This window comes from Humulus lupulus, chromosome 5 (assembly GCF_963169125.1).
Source record: "Humulus lupulus chromosome 5, drHumLupu1.1, whole genome shotgun sequence".
Classification (NCBI taxonomy): Eukaryota; Viridiplantae; Streptophyta; class Magnoliopsida; order Rosales; family Cannabaceae; genus Humulus; species Humulus lupulus.
The window spans coordinates 76,615,184-76,627,827 of NC_084797.1; the positions used below are offsets into that span (position 1 = coordinate 76,615,184).

General features: G+C 32.2%; 1 protein-coding gene across 1 annotated transcript; it reads right to left on the reverse strand.

Moving 5' to 3' along the window:
* Positions 1–3,831: 3,831 nt before the first annotated feature.
* LOC133777455 (mediator of RNA polymerase II transcription subunit 33A-like) lies at positions 3,832–12,132 on the reverse strand. The gene is made up of 12 exons (XM_062217052.1): positions 11,723–12,132; positions 11,460–11,570; positions 10,772–11,125; positions 9,710–10,023; positions 9,492–9,583; positions 9,019–9,397; positions 8,715–8,925; positions 8,517–8,631; positions 7,345–7,506; positions 6,450–7,077; positions 6,148–6,354; positions 3,832–5,067 (listed from the first exon to the last, which is right to left on the reverse strand). Exons 1-12 carry the CDS (start codon positions 11,983–11,985, stop codon positions 3,968–3,970), a joined length of 3,936 nt encoding a protein of 1,311 aa, XP_062073036.1. The 5' UTR covers positions 11,986–12,132; the 3' UTR covers positions 3,832–3,967.
* Between the last annotated feature and the right edge of the window lie 512 nt (positions 12,133–12,644).

Genomic DNA, 12,644 nt, shown 5'->3' on the forward strand with positions numbered 1-12,644 from the left:
ATATAAAAAACTTTATCATTCATTCAAGTTAATACGCAATGATAATAATCATGTTTGTTGTAGCCAAATAGGTTTAATCATAATATGAATATATCACTTATTTTTCTTTCTCATTTCTTTCCAACAAGTGGTTAAATTTATTAATGAAATAAATCATTCTTTATTCTTATGACTTGATATATTATGTAATTAAATGTACGACCGATACATATTATAAGTCATTTTTTGTCACATTCACAATTATATAGAAATTGTACTAATGGTACATAAAATATGTTTCACTTTAGCTAGCAATTGTGTTCAGGTTCATCAAGAACATTTTTAAATAATCTTTGTGACTTTATAACACTTTGAGGAATGTAATTATAAATTACATTTTGATCAATGACAAAGTTCACTATAATACTAATAATTTAGACATTCACTTCTAGGAATGTGCAATGAATAATTGACATAAGTAATGAATCATTCACTTTAAGGAATAACATTGAAAATACCATACTTGCTTCTCGCAAGAAATATTGCATATATAACAACATGACTAATAATACCAATACTCTTTAAAATGAAATTTACTTTCTATCATTCTCTCCAGGGAATAACATTTAAATTTACAACAAAATTGATATACATGTTCACTTCTTTATTGTACAATAAACACACATCCAAGGCAATATCAAAGGTAGTTACACCTGAATTAGTTTATTCTCTTCATATTTATTTTTCAATCTTGTTCATCATTATTTCATATTTTAATATTTTGATGCAATTTTCTTAAAAATTTTGGGACTTAAAAAAAATCAATCACCAACCGCATCAATCATAATAAATTTCAATGTTCTTTAATTGTGTTCATATAATGTTGTATAATTAACAAATATGTGAAATATCCACTTCAAAGAATTTAGCTAAAATATAACAACTCTTTAGCAATTATATTTCTTTTTCAATATTATTAAATAACACATATACCTTAATAAATAATTATAATAATGAATATCATTTTCAATTTGCATAATCTCTAGGATATATGCAAGATCTTATTAAGTATCTATAATAAATAAATTTTTTTCTTTTCAATTTTCCATGGGAGTTTACAATTTCTAATGAGAACATAATTATAAAATAAATACTATAGTGAAATCAATATCAAACATGTGATATAATATTAACACATATATAAATATAGTCATATTTACGATAATAAGTTATTAAACTATCTCATACAATCACAATGGTAAAATAGCAACTCATATATATACAAGTCTTATCAAAATATATAATATGATAATGAAATAAACATAATTTTGCAACAAAATATTTTTACCTCAATAAAATATGCTGACTAGAGTTTTGATGATGATTTTTGATATCAACATATGATGGCGGCTGAAGATTGAATCTTCAAGTTCAGATTCAAGGAATGATTATGGCTAGAGAGCCGTGATAATATTTTGAACCTACAAACAATGGTAGTTAGAGAATCGTGCTAATAACGTGTTATAAAACTATTAAGAATACTGAAATGTAAAATATAAAGAAAAGAAATTGACAGAGAAATAAAGAGATGAAAAGAGAGAGGTACTCTTGTGTGTAATTTCAATAGGGGAATGACTCATATTTATACAAATACATAAGTCCTAAGGAAATCGGGTAACTGCTCTGAATACAATCAAGAATTAATGTTGATATAATAATTTGGCTAACGTAGTGATTCTTCATTATTATTGATATTCATATATAATATTTATAACATTTTATAATTTGTATGGGAAAATTTGTTAAAGAAAAAATTAAAGTATGAGAAACACAATTAGTAGCTAACTAAAATATGGCAATACCATATTTTTTATCATAGTTATATTTTCTTTTATTTTGAAGGTTATTTTATTTTATTTTATTCAATTTTTTATTTTTTCATTCATTTTTAATTATTTTTTCTTTTTTTTTTCCTTAGTTATTTTTTGTTCCATTTTTTCCCTTTTCTTTTTTTTCTCTACCAATTTTTTTCTAGCTTTTTTTTTCTTTGCATTTTTTCATTCTTCTTCTTCTTCTTTTATCTCATTTTTATTTATTTATCTATTTTTTTTTCTCATTTGTATTGTTTCTTTTTTTTTCCTTCTATTTTTTCTTCATTTTGTATTTATTATTTTCTCCTTCCATTTTTTTTCTTTTTTCACACATATGAGATTTTTTTCTTTCTTTCTTTTTTTCATTTTTTACTACCAATTTTTAATTCATATTTTTTTTCTTTCCATTTTTCCATTATTTTTCTTATTCTTCTTTTCATTTTTATTCATTCATTTGTTTTTTTTTCCTTCATAATTTCTTTTTTTTTTTTTTTTTTCATATTTTTTAGTTTTCTTTCCTAAGTTTTTTTCCTTTATTTTTTTTTTCATTTTTTGCACTTATTCTTTTCTCATTCCATTTTCTTTTTTTTCCCCTTTTTTCACACATATTTTAACATTACATAATTATTTTACTATTTTTTTAATTTATTATCTTTTATTATTGTAATTTTTTTATATTTTTTTCCACTATATATAAAAAAATTCAAATCAATTTTTTCAGCATTTTCTTTTTACTATAACATTTATAGGAACACCAAAAATTGGAAAGAAAACCAATAAAAATATGAAAATGTGGACGGGTAACTAGTTACCCTGATGGAAACATTCAAATCTAGAAAAAAAAATTATATGAAGAAGATGGGAGAGAAGGGAAATGGGGTAATTAAGATTTTTTTTCTATCTACAGATCTGTGGTAACTGGTTATCTTCCCGTTCTTTCTGGGGATAACTAGTTACCTTCACATTCTTTGTGTGTATATTTCTAGGTGTAACTGGTTACCTTCACATTCTAATGTGTGTGTATATTTATGAGTTCTTTATAGTAATTAGTTACGTATGTTACTAAAATCATAGTTACTTCTTCTTCTTTTTTTAATGAAAGTATTCTTCTTCTTTTTCCTTCAAATTTGATGTTTATTTGCATATTTAATATGAGTAACCCGTCACCCCTCTTATGGTAACTGGTTGCCTCTCTTATGGCAGAAAGTTACTCCTCTCAGGATAACTGGTTACCATTCCTAGTACATGTTATTTAACCTAGCTCTAGGATTTTTTTTTTACAAAACTGTCAAAGATCAATCAAGTAACTGGTTACCTTAACCAGGATTTGGAAAAAGAAACGTACAATCTAAAAAAAAGGAAAAAAATGTTTATAATAAATAAAAAATAATTTTAAACACAATTCATATTACAAAAATAAAAGAAAAAAAAATTGCAAAACAACTAAAGAAAAATTTAATATAAAATTAATAATATACAAACAATATAAAAAAAACAAATAAACTAAAAAAAATAACAATAAAATTACAAACATACCCTTCCAAATTAATAAAACTTGATTAAGAGTAAAACTATGGCATAAACCAACTTTTACACAAAAATATGATAAAATAAACCCATAAAACTGAAAATTCTTAAAAAAAAGTCATAGATGAACTTTTCTTGAAAAAAAAACCATATTTTTGCACTCTATTAAAATTCACATATAAAATGCAATTTCCTCTTTTTTTTTAAGATAAATTTGGATTAAAAAATATTTATGTTGATTGATTTTTTATTTATTGGATTCATTTCATTTAGTTTAAGAAATTTAAAAATAATTTTTTATTAATTTTTAAAATAATTGTTATTTATTTTTTCTAATTTAAAATAAATTAATTAATAAAAAATTATTTTTTTAACTGCCTTTAACTGTTTACATTGTTCGTGCCAAGCAAAAAAATTCGGTAGCCAAGATTTTACAATCACTATAATTCGGGAAGAAAAAAATTTGTCTATTATATTATTATTTAAAAATCAATTTGAACTCGGATCCTCAACACTGAGAACAACCAAAACAACTCTACACTACATTTAGTAATTTAATTGAGATTACAATTTTTTTTCCAAAATAAAAGTCACCTAGTAGCACTTACTAAATCAGCTGCTGATCCCATGACTGCAGTCCCACCTCTTTCAAGAAGAGATAAAGCCAGCTCGCATTCATGCCACCCTCTCAGGCCACTAGCCAATGTCCTCAAGGTTTTTGGCTTCATTCCATGAATCCAAGCCGGAGCAAACTTCACCATTAAACCCACTAAGCAAGAAACATAAGCTTTCCAAGTAGCGGGATGACACCCCAGTGATATGTTCCCATCCAATACGCCAGCCAGAAAGTCCATGTGGATCTCAACAATGCGTGCCCTTCTTGTAAATAACCAATTTGGCTGTTTGGCTTGTACGCCCCACATGATGGAGCCTGAAAGAATCAAGAGATATGCCATGGCATAGCCCTCCACCACGCAGGAAACAGCACTCACTTGCCCCTGTTTTGATTCCGCTTCACTTGATGATAGTAACCAGGTTGGGATAGTTTCAGTGTAAAGTTCTTGGACCAGCTGAAACCCACCAGCAATACATAAGAGACTTGCGCCAAGAGTAGCCACCTCCTTTGCCTTTGCAGTGGCCAGGCAAAGAGATGCTTGACTAAACTTCAAGCGAGGGTATTCTTTACGTTCCCATCTCACAGATAATTTCTGAGCATACTCTGCAACAAGCCCTACAATTACACCGTTCACATATTGGACATTTTGTATCGTCTGACAAGAGCGAAGGTAAAGAAATCCAGGAGCTACAAAAGGATAAATGCTACAAGCAGAGATAGTAAATCCTAATAGACCATTCACACTGCTTTGATTGGACAGTGATGGGGTTGCAGAAAGCTGCGATCCAAGAAATGCAGTGAAACAACTTCGAAGTAGTTGGGCAACAGCTTCTTTGTTTTGTCTAAAAACAGAGCGAGAGCATGAAACGACAATGAAGTCATGCCAGCGACGGATCTTTTGGGCCCAAAGACAACCTATTACGGGAATGCTAGGCCAAGGGCAACTTGAGCTACAATTCTCCAAGGCTGGCCCAGCAACAGCATGGATATACTCGAGACTTTTGTCAAGCTTAAAAGTAATGGTTAAACTCACAAGAGCAGCCATGGGTAGTGGAAGCACTATCTGTGAAGCCTCTGCAATGTAATAGAAGCCAGGACATATAATTATAAATGCATTTTTTTTATTCAAATATTAAGAACATAAAGTAATTTTAATTTAAACTAAATTTTTTTCATTATTTAAAATTGCATAAAGATTTATTTTAGATATTTTGACCATAATTTCAGTACCCATCTACATCTAATGTGAAAAATTGGAGTATTTAGATGTACCTTAATGAGTGAAAAAAACAAAGTGTGTGAGATTGAGTGTATTTAGCTTTCAATTGCGTGTAGTGTTCTTGGATTTCACTTCAAATACCGATCCTTATTTATTTATATTTTTAGGATCGATTAATTCTGACAGATTAAAGAGCACACCGCCTAAAGACAAGTTTGAGGGTTAGACACAGAAAACCTAAAAAATTTAACAGATCTGTACCTTATAAAAAGGAATCTTAATAGAAATGTTAAGTTACTTGAAGTTTCATGTCATGTTTGCCTGTCATAATATAGAATGTTGCATCTGTTTGCGTATGTGCTAAAAAGGCAGACTTGGAAATTTCTAGGGACAAAAGTAATACACCAAATATTTTTAAAAAGTTCAAGTAGTCCAGATTGTATCTTCTGCATCTATTCATAATACTTGGATAACATACTTGAGATGAAGACATGAAGCTTTAAAGGTTGGCTACATAAGTTTTCACTTTACTCAACATGTATTGGAATTCTTCTTCCGTAGGGCTTTGCTTGAAACAAGAATTTTGCTAAGGAAAAAGATTACGAAACATAATGTGTTCCTAAAATTTTATTTGTAAGCTTTTCTCTTTCTAATCTATTTGTAAAAGATCTCAATACTATAAAATTACATTAGATTGAACCAACTTTTCCCAAACAATTCTCTCTTTTTTTTTTGTTTGAATCCAAACAAGGGAGAGTAGAATCACTTGGATTTTATATATTTTTTTTCCTCCTAAAATCAAAGTTCCAAATAGAGGCTAAATTCCTCCTATTCAGCTTTCATCAATAAAACGGTGTTTTCATGTGCCTGGAGCATTGATACTAAAGTGATACATAGAGACAATAGTATTAAAGAAACTCATAAGAAATAATTACCGTATGAACATGTTTGAATGTTGACACCAACAGCAGCAAGTATTTCTTTAATTTCACTCTCAACTGTTAGTAGGATAGCTTGTGGACTTGGCCAATCTGTTCCATTCATTGGAACTGATTTCCATATACCACGAGTAATTTCTGCAGAGAAGTAACTGATAATAGTAGCAAGAGATGCAGGCAGAAAGTCAACAAGGTCTCTCAGACCTGTAGAAATTCAAGAAGCCATAAATCAATCTATTGAACAGGAAAAGCAAAACCAAAAAAGACTAGAAAACCAATAAAGCAGCCATCCAACTTACCTATTGTCAAGTTACGAGAAGAAAGCCTTCCATGGGCACAAGCAGTTAAAATTGCCTCAAGAACAAAAGGAATGGCCTCTAATACCTCCCAAGCAGGAAGCATGGGTCTCTGCATTGTATCTTCTCCAGTACTTGCAGGGGAGCCACTGCTTGATGATCCAGTTATAGTCATTTTGGAATACACCATGTTTAAGATCTTATTAGAAACTTCATGAACAGGGCTTTCACTAGAAAGGCCCGAAAGTGTTGACGCTACACATGATTTGTTTTGACAATACCAAGATCGTAATTTGGGATAGGAATCAATGTAAATTGCTTTATCGGAGATGCATCCAATATGATCCGGATTGCTGTTTGTTTCATACTGAAAAGATGCACTGCGGCTATTACGCAATAACAAAAGATACTCCAGAGTAAGCTCACCTCTAAATGCTCTTGCATGATCTGTAATACACTGCTCAAGAGGGGGTCTATAGAATTTCCACAAACGAAGAAGAAAGAGGAATGCTAAAGAAAATATCATATAAACATTGGGCTCATCACCCTTGCTTGACTTGTTTCTAGATGTAGGTTCAAGTGATCCAAAAACCTCACAGAGTGGTACTAAAGAAGCAGCAATTTCAGGGACCTGTATGAGTATGAAAAATATGAATCTATCAGAATTCCCAAGAGTCCAATCGTCAACATGCTATATTAAAAAAAAATCAATATGATTTGTTTCATACATGGCCTTAATGCAGAATTAGAGTTCCAGAAACATATGCACCAACAGATAGAAAGCCACGGTGTGGATTTAAAGAGTAGTCACTAATGGACCTAACTACAGACTTTAATCTCCACAGGAAAACAAAATATTTTGGGGGCCCAACATAATGATCAAGATTACATTTCTTACCACACCGTGCAAAGAAAGTATGTGAACAGTATCAATCAAGGAAGCCTCTTTAAGGATAGCATACAGCATCGACATATGATCAACCAGGTGACTTCTTGGCCCACTATAATTAAGAGGTGCTGGAGGAGAAAGGAGCTTGACGACAAAGCGCACAACATGTTCCTGCCAAAAAGTGACCAATTTTCAGGAATGAAAGCTTTTTAAAGAGGAGTTGGAAGGTCTGTAATTTAGTTGAAAATCTTTTTCAACATACATTCAAGCATCAACCATGATGGCTTTCATAAAACTATCATCTACCAAATAAAGTATGTGCAACATCCAAAAGTAGTGACTTCAGCATGAAGTGATACACATACTACAAGAAGTGATGTATTCTATTAAAAAAAAATTCTGGTAAAAAATGTTATTTCAAGAGTTTCTTTCCAGCATTATGAAGCAAATGTGCGCTGGGCCTCAAGAAGTGCCCGTACTCGAAATTTTGAGAGGATGAAAACAGAACAGGGAGGAATTATTGTGTTACTTTAGACTATCGTTTTGGACCAGGAAAAATGTAAGTGTGAAGATACCAACAATGTGCACAACTAAGAAATTCTTGTGACCATAGCTGTAGTGCCAGCAACAATCTCATTAGGAAATGAGGAAAAATCTGATTTCAAAATTCTATTGTTGGGCAATATATTGAAGGAATGAACACATGACTTGTACTTGAGACTATATATGATGAAAGGGGCTTTTAATTCCTGTGGTATCTCTTTAAAAGAAACACTATTGTAGTTTGCTACATATACGAATAAAAATGAGTTTAACTAGGGAGCTAAAAAATTGTAAAGCGCAAAACAAGGTTGAAATTACATGTATTTTCGACAGAAATCAAAAAGGAAAAAATATACCACTTTTTGCTCCATTTAATATTTTCTACATCAGTGGTAATTGATAATGAATCACATGAGAGCTTCTATCTTGCAACAAAAGTTATAGAGGTATCAATTTTCAGCCGCAGCCACAAATAACCATCAAAGCTCCAATCCAACACTACATAACTATTTTTATTGAGGCTTAAAATCAAGTGGCTGACACATGTTCTGATACCATGCACTGAGAAACACTACACTATTATGTTCTTGATAAGAACAAAACAAGAATGTTATGATATTACTGTATTATTATATTACCTGAATGTTCCATCCAACTCTCAAAGATGCACCACATAGTATCTTAGATGCTGCTGACTTCTCTTCCTCTGATCCATTTACTGCAATATGATACAACTTCTCTATCTCTTGTAAACTTGAAAATAGGTAGCAAAAAGAAAACAAATGAGCATTAGGTTGCTTGTTTACAACTACACTGACAATTAATTTTAGTTGTACCTTGAAGCAGGAGTAGCAACAAGGGAACTGATCAAGGAACCACTCAATGACGCTCCTTCCATAAATGTTGACCAAGGAGACTTTTGATTGGGTGATGGATCAGATGGTGTGTTAGCTGATGCAGCAACATAACATGGCCAAAAATATGCTGATGCATCAATTAAATTTCTTGCAATGCAAGCCTCAACAATAAGGTGTCTCATGTTTCCACCTGAGAAGCATTAGGACTTATTGCACATTAATTCTCAACACCCCATTGGTATGTAGTAAATTTTTTGAAGTGAATATACACTGCAAAACGGACCTGCTTTCACAAGGCCCTGAGCATGATTGCCATAACCTGAACCTTTTTCATTTTTTGAATTATGAACAAAGCTAGCAGCTTTTGCAGCTGCAAGGTTAGCTGCATTAACAACTGAAGCAGGAGGGCATAAGAGGCCAGAAAACTGTCCAAGAACCTGGAGTGAGGAAATCAATCCATGTTTCCTTAGAGCACGAGCCTTCTCATTGATATTGTAATCATAACTAGTCTCATATGCAGACATAGTATTTCCAAGAGCATAGGATGAATACACTTGATTCTCATCCTCCAAAACCTTAGCAATTGCCAGCGGGACAATGGACAAAAGGATACAAAGACGGGCCTCAAGGTGGGGAACTGGACCTTCTAGAGGATCACGTTCCTGAATTAAAGAATGGAGCAAAAGCAAGTATTAGCTCAATTTACTACCTTTACTCTTTTGAAGAACAGACAGATTAAGAAAAATTAATCTCAACTCGTTGGACAAGCCGAAGGGCTGAAAGCCAGAGCGCAAGAAAAGCTTCTTGCCATGTCGCCTGGTTAAGTATTTGGAGTGTTATAAGTACTTCTGCAGAGACCCATCGAAATTATAGGATAGTAAATAGGATGTTCTTCTATCTTACAAACTAGTGCATTATACATTTTAAGGCAGTGAAGTGGCGAAGAAATAAATTCCTTACAATTAAAGCTATACCTGCAATCACATCAATAGCAGATTTGACAAGTTGTTTTCCATCCATTACATTTTCCATGTAAATATCTAAAGGAACCCAGCAAGCAGAAAAAGCAGATTCAAAATTGTACTGAGAAACTGGTTTACATGGTCCATTATCAACAAGCATTCCAATGAGCTGGCGCTTGTCTAAGCGGGGAACAAAAGCCATAACTCTCTCAATGTTAGAAGAAAATCTTGCCAACAATTGCATAGCAGGGTTCAAATCTGAAGATGCCAAATGATGGGCTTTAAAAAGCTGTAGACTACACAGGAGGCCATTGAATTTTTCAGGCCTATAAAAAGGAAAAAAATAAGGGAAAGAAGATAAAAATCAGTTTTCCTGATGGGCATCAAAAGTCATTTTCTGCATTTTAAGTATAAAACATAGTCATGACTGAGAAGTCTCAGTCTGAGTAGCATTTCATTATGCTTTCCAACTGAACTCAGGTAGTATACTAGCTAGCTTCAACCGCTACTATATAATGCTAACTAACGACAAATAATTTTAGATTATATAACTAACCTTTTACACTTTGTATGCTATGACGATCAATTTTCAATTATATAATTTCCATTGTCTGTTTTGTAAATTGTCCTTAACAATTTATATAGGGTAAGCATGTTATACTGTTGTTTGATGAAGACTACCAGAATTTTTTTTCTCATAACTTGTCCTTGGGGATTATTAGAAAAGTGAGATGAAATTTTGTAAAATTATTTGCTGTTTTATTCCATATAATATAACTGTCCATGCCAAGAATACACACACACTCTATCTTTTAAGTTTATTAAATATCGAAATTATATTACTATTTTCTTCACAATGTCCCTGATTTTGTGCATAATGCATTGGCAAAGACTTTCTGCTTAAATTTTTTATATCACAATTAGGCAATGGAAATGGCCAATGTTAACTGTCATATGAGTTCATGTTGAAAAGAGCAAAATAAACTTCCACAAAATTGAATCTCGAATCACAAAATAAAAGAAAAGAAAGAAAATAGAAATGAAGGCTTTAATTGTAAAGAAAGGCATGCTTACATATTCAAATGAATAAGTCGAAGTAGAAGCAAAGATTTGCTGCTTTCTGTTAATTTCCCCAGTACCTCCAAGGCCATGAAGGAATTCTTGGTTCTCATCTCCTCGTGATGTTCTTTTCTTGGTAAATTGTAACTCTGTTTGGAATCTATGTCCATATCTTTGCTATTAGTATTTCCAAATGCTAAACTTGGTCTTTCTAGAGAAGTCTGTAGTAATCCCCAATCATCCAATACACTATCAATCAAACCAATGATAATACTGAAAAAGAATAACACAATCACATGTCCAAGCTCCAAGACACGAATATCATATATCTGAGAGAGCTTAAGAGCACGATCAACAGAATTTATAATCCTGTTAAAAAGCAAAAAAGAAAATTATTTCAGTATCAAAGCGAATTATGATTGCAATGCACTGAATTTTGGCAGGCATTACATCAATTTCTTCAATTTGAACAAAACAACTAGAAACGGAGAACGCCAAACAAAGCCTTATTGACACCGTATTTCAAAATTCTGACGAAAGTCGTGCGAAAGAGAAGATGAGCTAAATAGGATTAATAAACAAAACTTGACAAACAAAACGAAATGAAACGAAACAACCAAACAAAATTCTGAAGAAAGTCGTGCACAAACCCCCAAAAAAAACGGAAGAAGAGAGGAAGAATTTCATCAAATATGATACTAACTTTTGTCTGGAGACATCTGATACGACTGGATTGAAAGAAAGAGCGTATCGGCTTAGAAGTTCAAGATAAAGACTATAAGCCTCTGGTTGAGAACGTCGGTGAGGAATTATACTGTAAAACAAACAAGAAAACATCTGGGTCACAACGAATAGAGTAAAACAGAGCCATTTCATCAATCATCAACACATTAACTCACAATAGAATGAGAACAACGGAAACATGATCATATAATTGGATACTTGACAAAGAACTGAGAAAGAAACCTGGCAGAGAGAAGAGAGAGAGCTTGAAGAGGGAAGAGGAGGCCAGAGGACATGGCTCCTTCGAGAAACTTCCAGAGAGAAGGGGTGTTGTTCTGAAAACAAAGATGGGAGACCAAAACTTGACCCAAGTCCGGGCTGGGAACCTGGGTCGCCCACTTCCCCATCTCCATCGACCAAACCAGAGGGCTTTCGTTCCGTTCTTGGCACCATTTGACCGTGTCAACCACGCGCCGCTCGTACTCGCTCCATTCAATTCCCTCCATCAATATTTTATTCAAAAAAAAAAAATCCAGTGGAGTAAGCTACGCAAACAAAAGCTCAGGCCAATAACGAAGTAGTAGTAGTAGCTCGCTCACGTTATTTCGCAATGAAAGAAAACATGAGGGGGGGCTGGGGGAATGGTTTTCTTTTGGGATTCCGTATTTTAATGTTAAATATAAATAAAGCTATTTTTTTTTTTTTTGCAAAAGATTAATAAAGCTACAATTGTTAGTGTCAATAAATTCTGTCTGAACATCCACGGTAAATGTATTATTAGTCCACACCTAACCCCAACAACCAGAACGTATTTTCAGTAGGATTTTAAAATTTTGAGTATTGCTAAGGTTTCCAACACCAACTCAGATGTCATGTTGCATATTCTACCAATTCAATATTCATACTTACATATACAAACGGCTAACAATGCAACCTCATATGATATTAGACACCATACTCTAAAATTTTGATTAAAAATTATGATAAAAGTTCTTAATTTTTAAAATATGATTTCATAAAGTTTAGATGTAATTTTTATATGGATTTATCAGTCTCATTTTTAATTAAAAATAGTATTTGTTACTCATACTTTTCAAGTAACTGAACATGTGCGACTACATTTCCTAACACATGACCTCCTCAATACATGTCAAGTCCAGAGACA

Coding starts and splice junctions, on each gene's coding strand:
- LOC133777455 (XM_062217052.1), bottom strand. CDS start 11,985: ATGGAGGGAATTGAATGGAGCGAGTACGAGCGGCGCGTGGTTGACACG. Junction 10,024..10,771: donor CGACTTATTCATTTGAATAT/GTAAGCATGCCT, acceptor TCCTTTTTATAG/GCCTGAAAAATTCAATGGCC. Junction 8,926..9,018: donor TCAGGGCCTTGTGAAAGCAG/GTCCGTTTTGCA, acceptor AATGCTTCTCAG/GTGGAAACATGAGACACCTT.